Consider the following 20,200-nt stretch of genomic DNA (forward strand, 5'->3'; position numbering starts at 1 on the left):
CTCTAGCGGAGATAGATACCTAGACACGTTGATCATCACGTGCAAAGGTAGGATCGCCAATCTCTTGTATGCAAATGGAACATGTCCAATCACGAGCATCCAATCTTCACGTTGTCCAGGTGAACCCTCCATGCTGAAAGCCTGCAGCCTAAATGCCGCCCGGTATATACTGACAAACTCTCAGTGATACAGCCATTCATGAGGTAAAGAAGAGAATGTAGCGACGAGCGCGAACATACCTATTTAATGTTGTAAATATTGGAACGCGTATCACGGACGTGAACAATGTACTGTTCACAGTTTAATGGTCAAAGATTGCTTCGGTTGATCTCAGACAACCATTACACGATCGAGCAATGTTTAGCATGGTACTGACGAGTGGATCTAGGAGTGAAATCCAGACATAGCAACTGTGTCTAGTGTGCGGTGTTCACTGACTCCAACCGAAAGAAAATGCTGCTCTTGCAGGCTGAGACCTTTCCTCGCCGTTTGTGGGGGCAGGAAGGTGGCCACTAATCACTTACAGCGAAAACCTCAACAATCGTCTGGCATGAGCGTCAGCGGATGGGACTGTACCAACTAGTACTTAGATAGGACTAGTTATCTTCAACGTGTGGATATTCTCACTCATGTCACTTACCATCTCATTCCAAAGTCCACGCCAATAGAAGGCTGACAAGAGACGACTGCTCAACTCACCTTCATTCTGCTGTTTAGCTAGCTTCATGTTAATTTCAACTCTCGTGTTCAAACTACTCAGCCTTTTCCGGCTTCTCACTTGAAATTAAAGGTAAAAAACTTAAGAAGATGAAAATTCTCGCACTATATTCAGAGATAACGTTGCCATGCCCATGTGATTAGAGGTGCTGCTGTCTCTTTCTCTTGCCTGTCTTTCAGCACAACGTTATCAGTACATTCTGCAGACTAAGCTTAGGTAGGTGCGTTAATGGCGTTCAGGTCATGCTCAGTGATGTCATCTCCAGCCTCGCAGCACCAGTGATGTCGGTGGTCTGGAATGCGGTTGTTCTCGCACGAACTGACCCCAATACATACAACACCTTTTGCCATTCTCTCTCCTTCATCGTCCGGCGGTATGTGTTCGGTTGAGCGTGGATACCTTGTCATCTTCAGGCGACAGAGACATACCTCTGAATCAAGGTGGTGCGAGAATCGTGAGTTCGTTCTGGAAGGGCGGGCAACTTGCTATCTTAGCGCAACCTAGCTAGCCAATACATTAACGTCTCACCCAAAGGCATCTCCGGATTCCGCAAGACGGCGTAGCGTCCGCCCTGCATTCTAACATGGACACAAGACCAGAGGCGAGACAGCCAACCTAAAGAAGACCCAGGGCAATTTTCACAAGGCTCGCGCATGAATCTGTATTATCGAAACTGTGCTGCACCTTGAGTGAACCCTGCTCAGCTCGTCTTGGGAGAAGCCTGACCTCCCTCACTCGCCAAGAACGAATGAATCACCTGAAGGCCGCAAGTTCAACACCAATATGCGGTGACGGTCATTATCTCGATCGTGTCCTTGACCCACTAGGTACACATAGCTTTGCGGTTTGCGGCTATAGGCTGTCCAACACTGTTCACTCAAGTCCCAAATATTCAAAGACGGGTAGAAAGAGCTTGGTGTGTCTCAATTGTTCTTGGCAAAATGTTTCGGTTGCTGTCAGTTGTTCAGACTGAAACACTGGCAAACGATTGTAGTTTGTGTGTTTCGCTCTACTAATCCACCCTACGGCCAAATGCTCTTGAACGACGACAGTGTTCACAACCACTCTAGCGATGCCTACAGAGTCATTATGTAGTGGTCTGTTTTGGAAGGGGGTAACAATAAAGGAAGAACTTGCAATTTTGGATACGATGCACAACTATAGAGCAAAGTGTAGACTTCACAAGATTATTTTGAAAGAGATCCTAAGAGATTTGTTGTCTAAATATGAATGCGAGGTGTATGAAAGTGGTCAAGCTAATGTGAACATCGTTTATGCTTTCCCTCAAATGTTCGGCCCAACAAGGGGTTCTCGCCTCATGTTCATCGCAGCCAAATGGCGACTCAGCGATGAGCTCCAAATCTTCAGGCACGTGGACTGTCACCCCTAGTCTGCAGAGCACAGCCTTTATTGTGAACAAAAGATACTTTCCTAGTACGGGCCAGCCTTAGGATAAATGTGGATTGAAGAGAACGTAGACGAGGAGTCCTCAAGTTGGACAGCTGTCTTTCCAGGCTGTCTCCCTGCACGGTACTCGCGAAGCTTACGCACTGCCATAGCTGTTGTGTACACCTCTGAGACCCTAGTCATACGGCATTAGCACTTTGCAGTACATGAGCAACGATAGCAATTTCACTCACGAAAGGATAACGGACAGTGTAAACACAGTCCAGCTCAAAGTGCAGTCTAAACCTGCACATCTTGATATGTTGGTGTCCAGAACAAAAAAAGCAACGGCAGCCCAGACCACGACCTCAAGACAGCCAAGCCAGACATTGGCCTTATAACTGTGCCACTTCTTGAATCGTGATGCATGTTCTGTTAACATTTGATATGCAATAATGACTAGCGATTTTGCGCCCTACAATTGTGTTAGTGTGAAGTTCAGATAACGCGCGGACACCACATACAGCAGTCAAAGCAAGGAGGTTCTCTTTTTTCTTGTACTCGTAATCCATAAACAGGCGCGGTACCGTAAGTGCCATAGCAGCTAGTACTAGGATCGCTTGAGCGAAATGGACTAGGTGCTGCATGTGGGAGGAAGCCATTGCCAAATCAGGACAAATGGGGTCAAGGTAGACGAAAAGAGTAAGAAAGAAAAGAAGGACTAGTAGATGGGCTGACGAATACAAAGGGAAGGTGTAAAATGTCGATACTTTGGTACGCTGCTAGTTCCTAGGTTTTATTCAGCTTCGGTGGTACACACTTTTGGAGTGGTACCGAGAGGGACCTTGCTTCAGCGAGTGCGAGTGCGAGAGCGAGGGTTTGTGAAACAAGCTCTTGAAACGCGTCAAGACACCTCATCGTTCTTCGATCTCGGGCTGTTATGATTTCACAGGAGCAATTCACATGCAGCGAACACACTTCTATCAGTCACTGAGTTTACTGTGGTATCAGGCATAAGTAACGTAGGTGGAGACCGGAGACAGGGAGGGGCGTGTGGGTGAGCAAAGTCTACTTGATTCCAAAATTACCTACAGCTCCACACAGAGCAGTTCGCGATGACTTCCTGTTTTCAACAAGATCCAATGGCTTGTTGCACACGTTTCAAAGGTTTGTCAGGATTGCCAGCACTCTTGTCTCCGGTAGCCACGTACATTACTTATCCCTGATACCAGAGTGCAGTGTTGGCAACGCACCAGTCAAAATCTCTAACGGTAGGGAACTTAGAACATAGATTTCTCGGGTACCAGCAGCTCCAGAGCATTGCTTTCATCGCAGTTCCTCGGTGCCTTTCAGGCGATATGCAACATGGTGGTATCTTACAACTTGATACTCACTAGGCCCGCAGTGCCGTTTTTAAAGCAGCTCCAGAATTTCGACACGACTGCTAGGTCTCCACAACAAGTCTCACATGTCTTATCTGAGGCCATCTCGACCCTGCTCGCCTTCACTCTCACCACCAGAGACCTGGAAGCTAGCGAGACCACAACCTTGGCCTAAGCCTCCATGCTTGCTGAACCTCATACATCTGGTTCCATTCATCGATACCTCCCTTAACCACCAACTCATTGCTCCAAATTTACAAGCAGTTGTTGCGATATGCTGAGTGTGCCGTGAGTTGTGTCGGCGATTATCACTGTTCGTACACCCCAAATTGATCCCTCTTGAGCCAAGCTCCGCATGGAAGCGGCCGATCTGCCCATCGAATGGAATCGACTGGCAGCATTGGCGCCTGACTTCTCCCAGACACGACACGGATTCCATAATGAGCTTTGTTCGTCACGGTATCCGCAGGTATCTAGGTCTTATGAGGCTGCAGGAAGAAGGTGTAAGTTCCGGAGATGCAGCCGATCGCGGAGATCAGAGGCGCAATAGTTTTGCAAACAAGATACACTCTGTGGCATCATAGAGGCGACCTAGCAATCTGCACTGAAGCCACCAATGATCAAAATTATGTATTGCAGACATCATCGCCGCTGTGCGCGACTTTGACACGTGAAAGCAACTCGAATAGGCCTAGTCATACCTATGGGGTACCCTTTTAGCCTCACGCGGGACAACTCTCGCTTCGTGGCTTAACCAGCACCGCGACCGTAAACCTTCGATATCAAGTGGTCCGGCTGATGAATGTGCTGCATGTCTCTCATGCTATTCCTTATCCGCGGCACCATGTTTCCGAAGATGAGGCGTCGTTAGGTATGGGTGGAGATGGACAGCACAACAAGCGCCGTGATCTGCATCTTCCGCAACAGCTAGTACCTCGTATTCGCCAGGCTGATCCCGCCAGTCACCACGCCCGCGCGCCTCGCTTGCACGACGGCAGGGTAGTGGATATGGTTTCTGCTCAGCAGGTCCACGATCTCGCCCTCCTCCTTATCGCTCCTCTGAACACTACTCAACTCCATTGATGAATCTACTCAAGACACTATCGTGCTGTTAGACGCTGTGCGCTTACATAGCCGCTTGCAAAATCAATTCCTCTGTAGTTAATTGTCACAATAAGCAACAGGGATCATCCAATCTACATATATCAAGCTGCATGCTATTGTTGGGCGCGTGCGCTGCAGTCCATCCTATCGCGTGGCCAACAGCCAGCCAAAGGAGCGTTGCAATCGAGCTCGACCCATCCACGTGTGTCCCCATTTAGGAAGGTGTCAGCCTTGAGGCCTGTCGGCACTTTCGGCTGCTCCTGCCGAGACAAGCGCATGTTTGTCCTCGTCTGGATGATAGCAACGTCTTGGGTAGGTAGACACACAGCTTTTATCTGCGATGTCGCTTCCGGTGTTTATCGACGTGACAGGTAAATGCGACTTGAGTACTGTGGGGTCATCGTCGTCCGTATTGCGCTAGATAATCGTGATAGTCCTAAATACAATGTACCTAGTTTAGTCGAGCATGACATCACCACTCCTAGGTAAATGCACCAACTCCGCGAGAGTAACCGACCATGTCACGTCTATGTAGCTTGTAACGCGGCGGCCAGCTAATCTGTGCTCGTTGATCGTGCTGAAGTCAAGTTTGAGGTGATACCTGCTAGGTACCGTCACTTGTTGGCGGCGTTACGTGCCCGATCGCTAAAGCGCGACCCCATTGTCTTGTACAATTGGTGATGGTGTATCTCTATCGACATGTCTTGTCTGTAATCCAACTTCTTTCTGGTTTGGGTATCGCGTCCGAAGGACTCTTCTAAATGCACGAATCCACACAGATCCTTTCGCGAAGTGTCTTTTGATACAAATCTATCGTGCGCTGCGCTCTCTGTCGCTCGTGTGATCCTTCATATATCTCCAAATGTACGTGCTGTGTGAGTGCCTTCATCTGCTACCTGGGTATTTGAAGTGTGCGAGAATTATGCTCGTGAGGCCACTCATCGGTATGAGTCCTGTGCGACACGAGGTAGTCGGGCTTCGGAGCCCTCGCGCAGCGACAACTCCGCCACCGAGATTCGCCAAGTAGCATCTTCGCCAGGACTGTCGCGCGGTTGGTCGCAAACGTCGGTCTGTCGGTCGAGACAAAAGCGCTAGACTGTCGTTTCAAATGACGATCCTCCTCTTTCTAGGCGATTTACTTCAACAATGACGAATGGAATGCATTCGTCCTCGTTCTGCCAGTCAGTAACTGTCACAGCGTCAGGCCACATGAGTAGTTTGTAGTCATGATTGTGCCCTGTATGTGAGGACCGGGCGGGGACAGGGCAGACCTTGGAGACTATAAACTCTGCGTTTTCGACGTCGAATCTGACAACAACATCCTCCCCCAACAAGCCTTTTGTGCTCTCGTAGCTTACTCACCTTATCCAAACAATATGCCAGGGACAGTGGAGGTTGCGCACACGGATGAAGGGCGTCGCGGCGTGTACCTACTCACGCACCCACGCTCGGCCTCGAATCTATTCCAGACGATGATGTCAAAACAGCCGGGATATCAGAACGCGGCCTACAAGCTCTTCGATTCTGGGTTCGCCTCGCTCATGCAGCTTAAGAGAGGTCCTCTCAGTAAATGGCCGGCAGAGGACCGTAAAGCCTTGTATGATTCCTTTCGCTCTTCATTTGACAGCCTGCAAGATGAATTGGAAGATGCAGAGAATAATGTAAGTCGGTACTTTCATAGACAAGCGAGAGCAGAGGAGGTAGAAGGAAATAACGAAGCTGTTGGGGTGTAGTCCAAATAGGCGAGCGTGGCTGATTCGCAACCGGGTTTCGGAATGACGTGCTTCGCTTCCTGTTTCTCAACCACGTATCCTGACTCGCTGATCGTTTGTTTAGGGAAAACAAGTGTTACTCAAAGAACATGCTATATTTCTGTCAGGGCCAGACAAGCTCTTCGCTCACATCTACGGCAACGATGAGACGGAATGTCCTGCACTGTACGAGCGCGACGCGCCCGACTCCACCATCACGAATCCGACAAGTGTACCTGACAGCCTGCTTCTATCCTTGAGACCTATATTCCAGATCAGGCATCCCATTCTAATGTTTCCATCAGCACTGCGCGCTGAAAGAAAGACGCTGGGTCCCGTACGTCCTCGCGACCCTTTGCTCGCATCAACAATGACGTTGGCTCGTTCTCGAGCCTTGTATGACTGGTACCTCAACCATGGCGGGGACAATGTACGCCCACAGGTCATTGACGCAGACGATATCATCAATGACAGAGCCGCAGTAAGGCAGCTCTGCATCAAGACTGGGCTGGACCCTGATGCTGTGCTGTACGAATGGGAAACACGTGAAGAGAAGGATCCAATGAAGGCGGTGTTCTTGTCAACGATTACTGGATCAAAGGGTATCATACCTGGCCTAGCAGCACGCGGCCTTGACCTTGAGGAGGAGAAGGCAAAGTGGAAGGCCGAATTTGGTGATGAAGATGGGGAGGATTTGGCAAAATACGTTCTTGATGCGATGCCAGATTACAACTATCTCTTAGGTCAGCGGACCTACGTTCAGAAAGCTGTCGGTCAGGAATAATGCATCTACATAGCTTATGCCCAGTCAAGTTCTGAATTGTCACGCTCACTATTGAAGAGTGGCCTTGCCGAGCGCTGGTCTTCCTCACAATGATAGTTATTGACCACCGTAGTTGCTCGCTGCAAGCATACTACCTGACATACAACTTTCCCAAAGGTCACCTTACGCACAGTTCACGCAGATAAGATCCAATATATACACGGCCTATACATCAATGGTTATGACTCAGGTCTTGATGAGTCGTTGATCTCCACAAAAATTTGAGTCGAGGATTCTGAATGACTCTCCCATTGCTGACGCGGGGAAAGGGCGCTTGCCCCCTAGTAGCCAGCACTAGACCAAGTTCGGTGCCATGTTCAACTATAAAGCAGCAAGCACTTGAGTGTTCAAGGCTCATGACAAGTTTCCACCATGACAGGGCCTGGTATGATCCTAGATTCATGTGGTGAGAACACTTACTGAATCCATTCCCAGTACCAGATGATATGAAGGCTCGGCTCAAGGCCTCCTACGACGCCATTGCAGACAAATACAACGCCCATTTCACAAGTTCTGATGATCCGGTCAGACTCAAATATCTTCAAGTTCTGCTATCGCAACTGCAGACCGACGATCAGCAGAGAGCCACTGTCCTAGAGCTGGGCTGCGGCGCAGGCGTTCCAGCCACGAGACGTCTACTCGAAATTGCGAGCCCTGTGATACACGTCACGGGCAATGATCTGTCAACATCTCAGTTGGACCTTGCACGTAAAAATTTGGCAGACTTTGAGGATCGTTTGACGCTCGTTGAGGGAGATATGCTGGCGTTGAAATTTCCGGATCAGACGTTCAACGCCGTGACGGGCTTTTACAGCATCATTCATCTGCCTCGCGAAGAACAGACTCAGCTTTTACGTCGAATTGCAGCCTGGCTAAAACCTGATGGCCTACTGCTCGCCAATTTCGCAGTGGAAGAGTCAAAAGTTGTTGTTCAAGAGAAGTGGCTGGGCGAAGACAAGGGCTGGATGCATTGGAGCTCTTGGGGAGAGCAGGGTAGTGCTAAGATGATTGAAGATGCGGGGTTGAAGATCATTTTCACGGAGACGAAACAAGTTGGGGGGGATGCGAATTTTGTTTGGCTTCTCGCGAAGAAGACTGGATTTTGAAGATGCGAGACCAGCACAATTAAATACAACTATACTACAGAAAGCTGAGAGTATTCACACAATTTGCACGAAAGTATAATCTCCTCTGGGCGGATAGCACATGCATCACCAGCCGTAATCTGGCAACTTCCAACTCTCTTTTTCATCTCCGCCGAAGAAGCGCATGAGCAATTGAGGTACACGCATGAAGCAAATCACCCCGAGCAAGGTATGGAAGAACCAAAGGCCCCATGCTGTCTGCGGATTCGCCATCTGCATCGTGGCTGGGCCTGGCTTCTGGTGCTTCTCCACAAAAGGCCGATACAAATCCTCATATTTTCGTAACGCATCCGGCACCTGGTCAGAAGACTCAATCTTCGAGAGCTCGCCTGCAATACAGTACGCGCCAGTCATTGCCAAGCTAGTACCAATGCCCATAGTTGCGAAAGCAGCGTCACCCAGGATGACACTGTGACCTTTGGCCCACTGCGGTGTAACGACTCGGCACCAGCTTGAGGATTATTAGTGATGTTTCATTGAATGCAAGAACCAATACTCACTGTGACATGTAAAAGTCATCGGTAACGTCAAGGCCGTCAACGAAACGTTGGCCCTGCCATCCTGCATTTTGGAAACGTTGCCGTAAGTACGCCTTTTGTGTATCCACATCGCTGTTCAAGACGTCTTCAAGCTCGGGATTTCGTGATTCTGTTGAATTACAGATTGTGAGGTATACGCCCATTGTTTTGTTGTTGCAGTGCGGCCTAAGATGCATGCCCAAACCCTTTGAGCTGTTAGTAGTCGATATCACGTACCGGGATGACCACTCACCGGTACCACCTGACACCAGTTCCAAAGCGAATTATCTTCAGGAATGCGAGGAATCGAGAAGTATCCGATATATAGCCCAGACGGCTTGATGTTCTCGTAACGGTCTTCTTTTCCGAACACAAACTTGCGGGTTTTTGATGCAATGCCGTCCGCTCCAACGACAACATCGTACCTTTGGTTGCTGATCTTTCCGTTGGCAAAGCGAACGTCTATCCCAGACCCATCCGCACGCTCCTCCATTGAGTCGATGTGTTCGCCGTAGACAACTTCAACGTCTGCACCCTTCTCTTTCGCTTCCTTGACCCCATCGAGTAGAAGAGCAGTCAAATCACCTCTGAGAATCTCGTACTCGCTGCTCGCACTCTGGTTCTTCGCGTCCCCAGTTGACGGTATTGTTGCTGCTACCTGGCCCTTTGAGTTCAGGAAAGAGATTCCGGTTTCCGTGGTATGTCTGGCTTTGATCTCTGGCTCTAGTCCAAGTTTGGAAATCACGTCCACACCTGGGCCTCGAATGTCAACGGCTTGCCCTGTCACACGTGGTATGGGCGATCTTTCAAGTAACGTAATTTTCCGATGCAGCTTGAAGCCGGGCTGGCGCGCAAGCATCATTGCCAACGAAGCACCAGCGACGCCTGCACCTGAGATGAGGATGTCCAATCGCTGCTGCGACATGATGGTGGCAGAGGACAAAGGTTGTGTTCCAAGGAATGTGGCGAGGCGCTCTGTCTTGCCTCAACAGCAGCCCAGGTGGCTTTTTATTTTGAAGGCTACACATCTACAACAGCCTCCGAAGGACGTACATGTTGTCGGCGTTCTCAAACCCCGACCAGGGTGGTGTTGGTGACATCATTACGCGACGCATTCGTTGAGGTCTAGCCCAATCGCGACGGCTGCCGGCGTCGGAGAATTTCAAGACCCTTGACCACCGTGGACGCCTAAGGGCCTTAAGATTCGCTGCATCCAACGTTCCGGATGAGCAGCTGAAGAATTTCCAAGATTTGGCGTGGCAGAGGAATCACATGACTGGTATTCGATCTGATTAACAAGCGATTCCAATAAATTTATTGCTTTCTTGTCATTGGCGCATCTGTCACGGTCGCTCGTCGACAGACCTTGCACGACCAATCAGTAAACAGGACTAAGGTTGCCTTACACGGAGCGGAAGTTGACTCCCCTCCGTGATGTACCAGATCGCTCCGATCCGACCCCGATACCCCATTGGCCATAGCGCTGGCCGCAAACACGCTGACACATGCACACATCTAACATCACTGTTGCGAATCACTTCAAGGAGATGATCTTGACAAATTTCTAGTCTATCTTATTCCACAACAGAAATTTATCGTCTCTTTGGTTCCGTAAAACCAAGCATCGATTCCCTCAGGTCACCTGGACAATGTGTAAATAGTTCTCAATCTTCCGAAAGATCCGCATGTAAGGAGAAGCCTTTCGAGACTGGGTATGTCTGGGGAAACTGCTCGTTCTTATTCTCATTGAAACGGATGGATATGGACTGCAGATGTGTCATGTCCAACTGAGGTCGGCCTTCTCTTCCACTCGAGCTCGTCCGGTGACTTGCAACAACCGAAATCGATGTGCCGAGAAATCAACAACACAAAGTGATGTGTGTCTACTTTCATCTGCTCCAGGAGTATGGGGCCTTCGAAATGCTTACGTCGGACAACCTCGATGACCTACTCGGTTGGACACCTGTTGCACCGATAGTGCTTGTGTACGAACCCCTTCCACTTCGCAACGGCATTGCATAGTGCTATGCACGCCACTCCCCAAGCATCTTTTCGTGAGATGTCGTGGACATAGAACCGTCTCTCTTGCATGCGGGCAGATGAACTCGGCACGCTCGTTCAGCAACCAAGTTCAGGTCGTGTCGGAGCGCGATCGGGCGGAACTGTCGAACCCGTGACAGCAGTCTATCATCGACAAGAAGTGCCTTTGAGTCTGTCTGCCAGATAAATCTCTTGCCCCCTGGGTTGCACTCTTCTTTGACGTGATTCAGGACAGCGTAGCCATGCTATGGCCCTTGACGCAGCACCCGCGCCGTCTGATGTATCTGGAGCCAAGGCAGCGGGTATCCCAGAATCAGCACAATAGAAGAGGTTGTGCGATGTTGAAAGAGATGTAGCGTCGACCTGGAGACTTTCGATGTATTGCAAAGACTGGATAAGTCAATAAGTTAGCATTTCTGTGGGTGTGCGTTTGTGGAAGACAGCACAGCTGTAGCAAATGAGGCCATCAGGAAGGTCTTTTTTAAAATGCTCATAAAGATATAGTGCTTGTTTGTCGCGGTTTATGTCTTCTCTGAACAGTATCCAAATTTTGGGTACGCTCACTAAAGTCGATGTGAATGGAGCATGGAGGACCCTGGCGAAAAGTAAGCAAACACAGCCTGCAAGGATCCACGGTCTGTCGTCTGAGAAGTGGAGGCTGGCGTCCGTATACAACAGGAAGGTGCCGGTCGTTATTGCAGACAACGAAAGTTGGTAGCACATAACAGGAACACGACCATCTATAGCTAAGGATGGTCCATTTTGAATCTGCACATTATTACTTCTATGTTATCATGTACATATTCAAGTGTCAAAGGCGCAGACAGTTGGACCCTCCAATTTGTATTAACACGTACTACTCTGACCGACATCAATCTAATGTTTGAACTAGTTTAATTGTGCTGGATGCTACCTGCCGGATCTGACCTCGGTCTCGACAGAGGCGATATGCCCGATTTGTAGTACGGCACTCGCGCTTCGTTGCTATCCAATATGGAGCCCAACAAGATGCATGTGGTGATCTGCACGATCGAGCGTGATGCAGTCTTGTCTATCGAAGCAGACGCCGGCCTAGAGACTCAGAATCATCCGGGTACAAGTTGTCCGTGATCAATCGCGGCGCTGCGCTGATATTGGCTTCAGAATACCGACTGGATGCTCAGGTGTTGAACGAGCATACCCAGACATATCTTGGTGTGGCGGTGGGTCGACGCTGACGTGCGGGCGAAGACACGCCTACCGCTGCCCATGGCTTGCACTGCCCTTCACTTGTCTCGCGTGGTACCCATGTCCTCATGTAGCCTGCGGAAAATTGCAGCATCGTGATCGTTTGCGCGATCGGTGTGGACACAATGTTTTTGCGACCGTGCCTCTCTGATCGTAGGAGTTATGGGAATGCCCCCCAATCTTCATCATCTGCTCTCGCGCTGCTCATTCTTCTTCTGGATGCGCCGTGCAACATAGACTTCAAGGGTCTGACCCTTGGCTGCTGCACGTTTCTCGTACGTTGTCTTCTCGTCAACACTGAGACCGGCAACCTTCTTTGCCAGCTTTTTCGCAGCCTTCTCGCCTGATGCCTCCTTCTTTCTATTCGACTTCTTGCTCTTGCTGATCTCCTTATCAGCTTCCCGCTTGCGCTTGTTCTTCTTCGCGTCGGACTTCTTGGCTGGTTCGCTATCCGAGGCTGAGGTGGCGGGCGTGCTGGTGCCAGATGGTGCGGCGGAGGCGTCGGTGGGTACTGCCGAGCTGTCTGAATCTCCAAGAGTACCGGCAATCGACTCGCCCCTCACGAAGAAGCCGTAAAGGCCGCCACGATTGATGCCCTTCTTCTGGATCTGACTGAGGGTGCTCTGTTCGAACGTTAGGGCTTGCAGACAACACCAGTGTTTGGTTTGCATACATCCTGGCCGCTTCCAATGTTCTTCAAACTCTCGTCGAAAGCGCGCATCCACCACTGATCGTCTGTTGTGTAGGCCGCCTTCTTCTTGCCCAAGCCGAGCTGGTCCTGCTTGTGGGCTATGAGGAGGGGCTTCTTGATACCTCTCCCCTCGCCATCGAGAGAGTGGCCGCTGCCCTGCCATCCCTGTTTGCGCAAGTATGCTTCTGCGTTCATCGTATCGAGGTTGTTTGCTGGGTGTTGACGGCTGAGCGAACGTCCTTTCCTCCACGAACTTTTTTGTGGGGTGGCCTTGGCGCCCGAGTTGCGGCGAGCGCGGGACCCTGCAGACAACGGAACAACATCATGTCACCACGAACCGGGCGGGCGACCTACGAATGGAATCTCGGCTTCAGTCGCTTCCTCTATTTTGCGAAAGCCCTGTTGTTAATCGCCCGCGCGCGTTTTTGGGGTGCACTTGGGCTGACCCAGCACGTGCTTGCACTAACCGTATTGGGACCGAGCGACGAGCAGCCTCATCCTTAGATCTCCCGCATGCAAATAGCACTCCAACATTGCTTCGATATGTGTCATCTTGGAGGCTTACAGTATTATCTAACATCTGAGTATTCGCGATGAGAAGACCCTCCTCGTCTTTTGCCGTAATTGCTTCTGTCTACTTCTACTTCGCAACTCCTTCGCCATGATGGCTTTCCCAGGGGAAGAGCGCCGCTCTTTCTTTACTTTCACTTCGAGCTCGCGTGATAATGTGCCCGACCCACCTGAAAGCTCTTCACCTCCTTCCCTTCTCACTCGCCTTCGTTCGCCCTCTCATACCCGCCACCTCGCAATTGCAGCTATCTTTGTTATCGGCTTTACCCTTACAGTCGTCATGAAGCGCGAACATCTACTCTGGCTTGCGGCTTCAACGGCAGGCGCTTCTCCGCTGCTACAGTTTGGCCAAGGCTCCACATTTGACTACAATGGTCTGCGGTTCGGAGCCGACAAGAAGTTCTCGATCACTATGTTCAGTGACATGCACTTCGGGGAACGTGAGTTGCTCAGAAAGAGATATTACGAATGTGCTGACTTCAATTAGCCGCATGGGTTGGCGCAGGCAAAGGACCCGAAGCTGACAAGAAAACCATTGGTGTCATGAACTCGGTCTTGGACAATGAGCACTCGAATCTGGTTGTTCTGAATGGTGACCTCACATCCTGCGAATTTGTGGCACCAGAGAACATGACTGCACTCATCGATCAAGTCACCGCTCCACTTGTCGACCGCAACATGCCATTCGCCGCGACGTTTGGCAACCACGACATGTCTAAGACTTGCAGTACACGCCTCATGTTGGAGCATATGACGAACAACATCAAAGGCAAGAACGAAAAGACACTGTCCTTCACCAAGTCCTCAGTCGCTGGTCCATATGAAGAAGTCGGGTCGAGCAACTACTACATCCCGGTCTACGCTTCCAGTGGTGGTGGCAACCCGCAGCTGTCACTCATGCTCTACTTCTTTGATAGCAAGGGCGGTCGGGACTTCCAAAAGACCGATGCTAACGGACAGGATGTTTCCGTGCCAGGTTGGGTGGATGACAAGGTCAGTCAGAGCTCTGGGGACCTACAGACACGCTTGTTGGCTGTAGATCGACGTGACTAATTTTGAGTAGGTAACCTCATGGTTCCATCTAACGCGCAAAGCGATTCAGCAGCGTGAAGGTCGCGTCATCCCCAGTCTCGCCTTTGTCCATATCCCACCTCATGCTACGAGAGCATATCAGAAGAATGGCCACAACCCCAAGTTGGCTCCGGGTATCAACGAGGAATTGATTGGTCACCAGGGCGATGTTTGCGACAGCAACAACAAATGCAACTATGCCGGCACCGACACACCATTCATGCAAGCGCTTGTCGAGACTGAGGGGCTGATGGGTGTCTTCTCCGGCCACGATCATGGTGTAGAGTACGTATTGATGGGCCTTCATACAGGTTCATGACACTAACCACCTCCCAGCTGGTGCATGAAGTGGTCAAAAGATCTGTCCGGCAACTCACCTGCAAACGGTAATGGTCTTAACTTTTGCTTCAATCGTCACACCGGTTACGGAGGATATTCAGAATGGACTCGTGGAGGTCGACAAATCACCATTGACGAAACGAAGCTTGGCGAGAACGTTCTGGATACCTGGATCAGGCTCGAAGATGGCAGCGTGTCAGGCCGAGTCACTCTCAACGCCACCTATGGCACGGATGTGTATCCCGTTGTCACCAGCTCCAAGAGCACTAGCTTGTAGCACGAGCCTTTGAAGGTCTCTACGTTGGTGCAGATGATCCAGACTGGACGCGCAAAGGTTGCGAAGCTGGCCTCTACAAAGATTAAGCCTGCGATGAGCGGGCTGTCAAACATAAATAAACCCAGACCGGTAGACATGATAAACACCTCCAGGGCGAGAAAGAATAGATGGTACTGATTCCAATCCACACATCTACTACTGCACCAATATCCTGTGTAGGCGCAGATAACACAAATCCTGACCTTGACCGCACGGTGAGCCTCAACCCTTACTCTGCATCACTCGCCCAATAAGTGAAGGTCGCCGTGGCCGGCATATGTCTCATTTGTAAATGCTTTGCGCGCTCCGTGATACTAGCAATCTTCTTTAAAGGTAGACTCCTGTTTTCAGAACGGTGCGTACCCAAGACGCATCTCAGCAGTATCGACATGTTACAATCACAGGAGTGCACACATGGCGAGCGTCGCCGCGAGTCATGAGGGTGAAGTTGAAAATTGTAAGGCACGACTAGTGCTGCACCCAAGCATGTCCGACCAGCCACTTGGTATTCATGTAAAGTCCAACCCTTCTGTACCGCAGCCAATGGGCCGCAGGACTACGACCAGGCACCTCCGTTCAAATTACACATTCTTACGAGAAAGCACCCTCACGGTGGACGTGCATATGTGCAATACACTTGACGCATCATATATGTTTTTCATCCTTACACCGCCTCTACATTCAAGCCGCGAACCCAAAGAACTTCATGTCATCCGCACCGCGAACAGGGACGGTGTGGCCAACGTCCAAGGCATATATACCCTGCACCGACGGCCCGTAGATCGTCCTGGTGTATCCGCTCTGTGGGTCGTCCACCTGCGTGCTCTGCGGCTCGTCGTAGTTGTATCCGAAGACGCCCGCCCACTGCTTCATCGTCTCGTTGTAATTTTGAGGGAGCACGGCGGTGTCGATGCTGCCGTGGTAGATTTGCATTCTGGGCCGTGTGCCGTTGTAGCCGGGGTACACTGCGGATGTGGGGTCAGATGGTGTTTTTGGTTAGAGGGCGGTAAGCTTACTGTCTATGACTACGTTGGCCCATTGTTGGGGCGTGTTGATGGATTGGCCTTGCGAGCAGGTGCTGTTCCAGGCTTGTACGCCGCCGAAGGCGGAGACGAAGCAGCCAGCGGGCACGCCAGAGTAGGCGATGGCTGCGTTGAACATGTCGGGGTAGGCGGCGGCAAGCACGTTCTTTGGCATTGTTAGTCGACTGCAAGACCTATTGTCCTGAGGTAGAGAATATGCCTACGGTCATCATCGCACCGCTGCTACTTCCAGTCACGAATACCTTCGAAGCATCGGCCTGGTACTGCGTCGAGGTCCACCTCACCATGTCTGCGATGGTGTTGCTGTCGCCACCTCCATTGTGGCTCAGTGTTGCCTTGCTGCTGACGTCCCAGCAGGTACCCGCATGCGGCGAGCTTGGGTAGATCACAACAAAGCCGTACTCCTCTGCGAGGGTCGCGTATGGAGTGTTCGTATAATAGTCCTGTGCAGTGCCTCCACAGTAATGGATCCCAACCACGATGCCCGGCGATGCTGCAAGCTTCTCCGGGACGTATATGTAGAAGCTGGCGTTTGTAGCTGTGGTGCCGAATGAGGTGACTTGCGAAAGACTACCAGGGGTGGGTGCGCGCTTCCCCAAAGTGGCCGCTGTAGCCGCCCAAACGCAGGTGTTGAGGATAGCAAGAAGACGCATATTGGTGAAATCTCAAAGTTTAACACTCAAAATGTGACTCTCCGAAACTGTAGTCGTTTTCGAAGCCAACGGGTTTCCTTAAGTGTTTACTCCTGCCACCATTGACCATGCGCGGGTTGGATTGGACCATGCTTAAATAATACATCTTCCTACGGGGATTTGAAGGAATGAGTAGTCGCCGTAAATCTTACGATTGGACTAACTTCAGGCAAGCTCATTTGAAAAGGCAAATAAAGTGCTTGACGATGATAGTCTACCTCGACTTCGGCCGGAGTCCTGCCGATTTAGCCGAAACCACGTTGCCGTTGCGGGCAGATCCCTGCATGTAATTTCCAAAACACGCTCGCGACGGAAAGGGCCGGAGAAGTATTCAATTCAGAACACGGCGTTCTGATTGCGTACTTCACTCGCAGAAGTGATGAGAGGTATGAAGTGTGGTGCTTTGAGCCTTTCATGAACGCTGCTCTCGGGTTCCCAATATCGCAGCTCTAGCCTGCCTTCCCACTCAAGATCCACGGTCTCTTCTCCCAGAAGTCGTCCTTGATAAGATCGACGTGTTCCGTGATGATCCTAGCTTTGCTACGTCTCTTTCGGTCTTTCTCCTTTTGAGTGCGGCTCATCTGCAAGGGTTGACCCGTTATTGCGGCCGGGTCGGCAGCAGCAGGGCGGGTCTTGTTTTTTGAATCAGACTTCGATAAGTCCTTAGACTTACGCTTCTCAGACTTAACTTCGGACTTTGTTGGCGCATGTCGTTTTGAACTTGACTTTTCTCTGGCCGATGTAGCTAGCCGACCATCTGTACTGGCGGATGGTTGAGTACCAGGAACGGAGCTCTGAAGCGTGTCATAGACGTGCGCATACGAGCCCCATTCGTTCGACGCTGGGACGGGCTGCGATTGCTGGCGAGAGTGACGAGCTGAGTTGGCCGGTAGTTCAGCAATCCCAGGGTGTTCATCATACTGCCACCCGGTGCTCCCTTTCCTCTTATTGGGGTCATTGAAAACTCTTCCATCACCGCCAGGGGGGCTTGGGAGCTCCTTGTTGGTGTTCAATGGCGGACTAGACCTGGGGGGTGTTGTAGGGCCTTGCAGGGAGCTGGCAGCATTTTCCTTCCCTTCACCACTGTTGTCCCTGAGATTGGAATTCGACCGAAGATGGAGCAGAGATAATTTACGTGGCTTTGTGTTAGCCGGAATGCTCGATATCCGGAGCGGTATCGAGGGCGGCCCTGTGCTGCTGGACGCGAGATATGTATGGATTTGAGAAAGACTAGGTGAGCGGTGCTTGAGTTTTGGCTCCGACGGTCCCGAGGTAGACATCGAAGCAGATGCTGAATGCGATATAGGCTTTTCCCTCAACTGCGTCTTACTGCGCTCTACAAACGGATTTGAGAAGTCAGCTGGAGGAGCTGTAGGCGAGAAGTTTGCACGCGTGGTCGGGTTAGGTGCATCAAGGGACTGCGGCGGTTTCGTACTTGGCTTCAGTATCGGGGGTGATAAGGGTAACGGCATCAGCGATGGGAGAGCCTGCTTGACCGTTGGCGATGTCAGAGTTGAAGGCGGCGAGAGCGGCATGGTGTTTTGCGAGTAGATAGTGTTATGGGGGCTGACAGGGTTCGATTGGAGCGGATTTGGAAAGCCCATGCCCTTCGGTCTTTGCAGTGCTGGAGGAGGCGATGGCGTCGAAGCTGTAGAGAGAAAGGTCGGTCCTGTGGGCGAGGAAAATATCGGCAGAACTGGAGACGATGCTCGTCGTGATGGGGTCAAGTTTCCCGCTTGAGACAAAGGCCGTGAGTGTGATCGCACTGGCTGAGGCTGGGCTAGAACAGAAGGTTCGTTCTCCGCGGCTGCTGTAGATTTCGCTTGCGGATCTTCTGTTGGGAAGAACTGTGCTGTCAGCGCTTGGAGCTGAGCGCATGATGTCTCATTCACGACATACATCTCGATATAGGATAGTGCCTTTCTTGAAGCAATCCGGCTCATTGTTGTAGTTAATGCCAAACTCTTTGAATAGGATCTCGTTCTTGTCCGCCGAGACCGTGCCAGACAATCTTTGCTCGGCTTCTTGGGGCGACATACCGCCTTGCTGAACGAGCGTCCAAAATGTGGTGTTGTATAGATTGTTGATGTGACCTGTCACGCGTCAGTCGAGTCATTTGGGTCAGAAGACCAAGACTCACAATCGACTTGTCGCCAGCTCATGTAGTCTCTCAAGTTTAGGTCGCTTGGGTAGCAGACTGCTCGGCCGTCGAACGACGGTAAAGGTGGCGTCAACGGCTTTTGGGGGAAATACTTTGACCACAAGAAAACGTAATAAGATGTGAAGGTAGAGACGATGGTAGTGACGAGCTTGCTGTGTGGTATTAACATCGAGATGGTCACGCATCCAGCATATCATACCTTGCTCTTCTCTCGAACAGCATGCAGTCCTTGTGAAAAACAAAACTCCATGTCGTTAGCGTCTTCCCTACATAATCTCAAGAAATACGTACCTGTATTCGTCGCTGTTGCCGTACGCTATTACGAGATCTGGCAGCTCCCGCATCACGGCCTCGGCGGCCTCGTTCATGAGATCCAACGCATCTCGGTCGTTCGGCTTGACGAACTTGTATTTCGTCGTCAGCCTAGATTAACGTTAGCATCGTACCTTGGTGAAGCCACGGGTACCTGCATCCAACCTAGCAGAGAACATCAAATCACAGGAAAGAACAACGTACTTGGAGAAACCGCGTCCATCGATTCGCACCACAATCCAGGTGTTCGACAACAGGATGTCTGGCTGCTCGAAAAAGCGCACGTATTCATATCTGCCGGTGTGAGTTCACGCGTCTCAGCTCGTGCAAAGGTGCATCTCGGCACCACCCACGCGGTTACGAGCGCTTACTTGGAATTGGCCATGGCGCGTACTTTGAGTCTACCTCACAAGACGGAGCATCGCCTGATAGCGCGACAACAGGTATAAGAAAGAGTCGGTCAATCGCCAGCCCCATCGGCCAGTCTGCACAAGCGCAGTTTGGGCTGGGATTCTCTCCGGGGCTAAGGCTGCGAACGTGCTGGGCAAAAGCAGGTAGTGTTTCAGATGCAACGATGTCATGCACCTAGAGATGCTGGGCCCTTGTGGCTGTTGAGGTTATGCGCGGATTCCTCCGAGGCCTGCAAATTGTCATGCCGTGCGGTCAACAGTGCGGTGCGCGAAAGCCTTTCCAAGCATGTCTCCACACGGCTGATCGACGCTAGCACGGCTAGTCCTTCCCTCGAGCCAAACAACAACCTCAACTCGCACTCACGATAATGATCTTTTGTGCGACGGTAAGCTCGTGCGTGGAAGTGCAGCGCGGGGCCGATGCACGCTTCTGCGCATGCGCTGCCGATCGCTCGCCATCTCAAACACTCCCAACCTCAGCCTAGCAGTGTGCTGGCGGTC

At 51.0% G+C, this 20,200-nt stretch overlaps 9 protein-coding genes across 9 annotated transcripts; 3 read left to right on the plus strand and 6 right to left on the minus strand.

The window, feature by feature from the left end:
- Positions 1-1,936: 1,936 nt before the first annotated feature.
- Positions 1,937-2,861, minus strand: C7974DRAFT_421051 (uncharacterized protein). Its single transcript, XM_046144281.1, has 3 exons — positions 2,629-2,861; positions 2,359-2,579; positions 1,937-2,300 (listed from the first exon to the last, which is right to left on the minus strand). Exons 1-3 carry the CDS (start codon positions 2,764-2,766, stop codon positions 2,150-2,152), a joined length of 510 nt encoding a protein of 169 aa, XP_046001820.1. The 5' UTR covers positions 2,767-2,861; the 3' UTR covers positions 1,937-2,149.
- A 3,204-nt stretch (positions 2,862-6,065) lies between these two features.
- C7974DRAFT_431184 (uncharacterized protein) lies at positions 6,066-7,125 on the plus strand (the record flags this gene model as incomplete). Its single annotated transcript, XM_046144759.1, has 2 exons — positions 6,066-6,251; positions 6,427-7,125. The coding sequence occupies 2 exons, from the start codon at positions 6,066-6,068 to the stop codon at positions 7,123-7,125; spliced, it is 885 nt and encodes a 294-aa protein (XP_046001821.1).
- Positions 7,126-7,533: 408 nt separating this feature from the next.
- C7974DRAFT_111564 (methyltransferase) lies at positions 7,534-8,362 on the plus strand. Its single transcript, XM_046134988.1, has one exon. The coding sequence runs from the start codon at positions 7,611-7,613 to the stop codon at positions 8,268-8,270; it is 660 nt and encodes a 219-aa protein (XP_046001822.1). The 5' UTR covers positions 7,534-7,610; the 3' UTR covers positions 8,271-8,362.
- Positions 8,323-10,038, minus strand: C7974DRAFT_111559 (uncharacterized protein). The gene is made up of 3 exons (XM_046134987.1): positions 9,081-10,038; positions 8,810-9,033; positions 8,323-8,760 (listed from the first exon to the last, which is right to left on the minus strand). Exons 1-3 carry the CDS (start codon positions 9,750-9,752, stop codon positions 8,376-8,378), a joined length of 1,281 nt encoding a protein of 426 aa, XP_046001823.1. The 5' UTR covers positions 9,753-10,038; the 3' UTR covers positions 8,323-8,375.
- A 981-nt stretch (positions 10,039-11,019) lies between these two features.
- On the minus strand, positions 11,020-11,647 carry C7974DRAFT_111584 (uncharacterized protein). Its single transcript, XM_046134989.1, has one exon. The coding sequence runs from the start codon at positions 11,588-11,590 to the stop codon at positions 11,267-11,269; it is 324 nt and encodes a 107-aa protein (XP_046001824.1). The 5' UTR covers positions 11,591-11,647; the 3' UTR covers positions 11,020-11,266.
- A 632-nt stretch (positions 11,648-12,279) lies between these two features.
- On the minus strand, positions 12,280-12,980 carry C7974DRAFT_372697 (uncharacterized protein; the record flags this gene model as incomplete). The annotated part of the gene is made up of 2 exons (XM_046140072.1): positions 12,280-12,717; positions 12,768-12,980. 2 exons carry the CDS (start codon positions 12,978-12,980, stop codon positions 12,280-12,282), a joined length of 651 nt encoding a protein of 216 aa, XP_046001825.1.
- A 655-nt stretch (positions 12,981-13,635) lies between these two features.
- C7974DRAFT_431187 (Metallo-dependent phosphatase-like protein) lies at positions 13,636-15,042 on the plus strand (the record flags this gene model as incomplete). The annotated part of the gene is made up of 4 exons (XM_046144760.1): positions 13,636-13,795; positions 13,843-14,348; positions 14,419-14,711; positions 14,763-15,042. The coding sequence occupies 4 exons, from the start codon at positions 13,636-13,638 to the stop codon at positions 15,040-15,042; spliced, it is 1,239 nt and encodes a 412-aa protein (XP_046001826.1).
- A 343-nt stretch (positions 15,043-15,385) lies between these two features.
- Positions 15,386-16,811, minus strand: C7974DRAFT_111610 (Alpha/Beta hydrolase protein). Its single transcript, XM_046134990.1, has 3 exons — positions 16,328-16,811; positions 16,098-16,269; positions 15,386-16,046 (listed from the first exon to the last, which is right to left on the minus strand). The coding sequence occupies exons 1-3, from the start codon at positions 16,775-16,777 to the stop codon at positions 15,763-15,765; spliced, it is 906 nt and encodes a 301-aa protein (XP_046001827.1). The 5' UTR covers positions 16,778-16,811; the 3' UTR covers positions 15,386-15,762.
- A 454-nt stretch (positions 16,812-17,265) lies between these two features.
- C7974DRAFT_469095 (tRNAHis guanylyltransferase-domain-containing protein) lies at positions 17,266-19,941 on the minus strand (the record flags this gene model as incomplete). The annotated part of the gene is made up of 7 exons (XM_046146417.1): positions 19,661-19,941; positions 19,494-19,583; positions 19,269-19,400; positions 19,177-19,221; positions 18,957-19,129; positions 18,716-18,909; positions 17,266-18,684 (listed from the first exon to the last, which is right to left on the minus strand). Exons 1-7 carry the CDS (start codon positions 19,672-19,674, stop codon positions 17,266-17,268), a joined length of 2,067 nt encoding a protein of 688 aa, XP_046001828.1. The 5' UTR covers positions 19,675-19,941.
- Between the last annotated feature and the right edge of the window lie 259 nt (positions 19,942-20,200).

This window comes from Boeremia exigua, assembly GCF_020726555.1.
Source record: "Boeremia exigua strain MPI-SDFR-AT-0100 chromosome Unknown C7974scaffold_2, whole genome shotgun sequence".
Lineage (NCBI taxonomy): Eukaryota > Fungi > Ascomycota > Dothideomycetes > Pleosporales > Didymellaceae > Boeremia > Boeremia exigua.

Coding starts and splice junctions, on each gene's coding strand:
- C7974DRAFT_111559 (XM_046134987.1), bottom strand. CDS start 9,752: ATGTCGCAGCAGCGATTGGACATCCTCATCTCAGGTGCAGGCGTCGCT. Junction 9,034..9,080: donor ACTGGTGTCAGGTGGTACCG/GTGAGTGGTCAT, acceptor AACAGCTCAAAG/GGTTTGGGCATGCATCTTAG. Junction 8,761..8,809: donor GATGACTTTTACATGTCACA/GTGAGTATTGGT, acceptor ATAATCCTCAAG/CTGGTGCCGAGTCGTTACAC.
- C7974DRAFT_421051 (XM_046144281.1), bottom strand. CDS start 2,766: ATGGCTTCCTCCCACATGCAGCACCTAGTCCATTTCGCTCAAGCGATC. Junction 2,580..2,628: donor ACCTCCTTGCTTTGACTGCT/GTATGTGGTGTC, acceptor ACACAATTGTAG/GGCGCAAAATCGCTAGTCAT. Junction 2,301..2,358: donor ACACTGTCCGTTATCCTTTC/GTGAGTGAAATT, acceptor CCGTATGACTAG/GGTCTCAGAGGTGTACACAA.
- C7974DRAFT_111564 (XM_046134988.1), top strand. CDS start 7,611: ATGAAGGCTCGGCTCAAGGCCTCCTACGACGCCATTGCAGACAAATAC.
- C7974DRAFT_111584 (XM_046134989.1), bottom strand. CDS start 11,590: ATGTGCTACCAACTTTCGTTGTCTGCAATAACGACCGGCACCTTCCTG.
- C7974DRAFT_111610 (XM_046134990.1), bottom strand. CDS start 16,777: ATGCGTCTTCTTGCTATCCTCAACACCTGCGTTTGGGCGGCTACAGCG. Junction 16,270..16,327: donor GCAGCGGTGCGATGATGACC/GTAGGCATATTC, acceptor ACAATGCCAAAG/AACGTGCTTGCCGCCGCCTA. Junction 16,047..16,097: donor GGCCAACGTAGTCATAGACA/GTAAGCTTACCG, acceptor CCACATCCGCAG/TGTACCCCGGCTACAACGGC.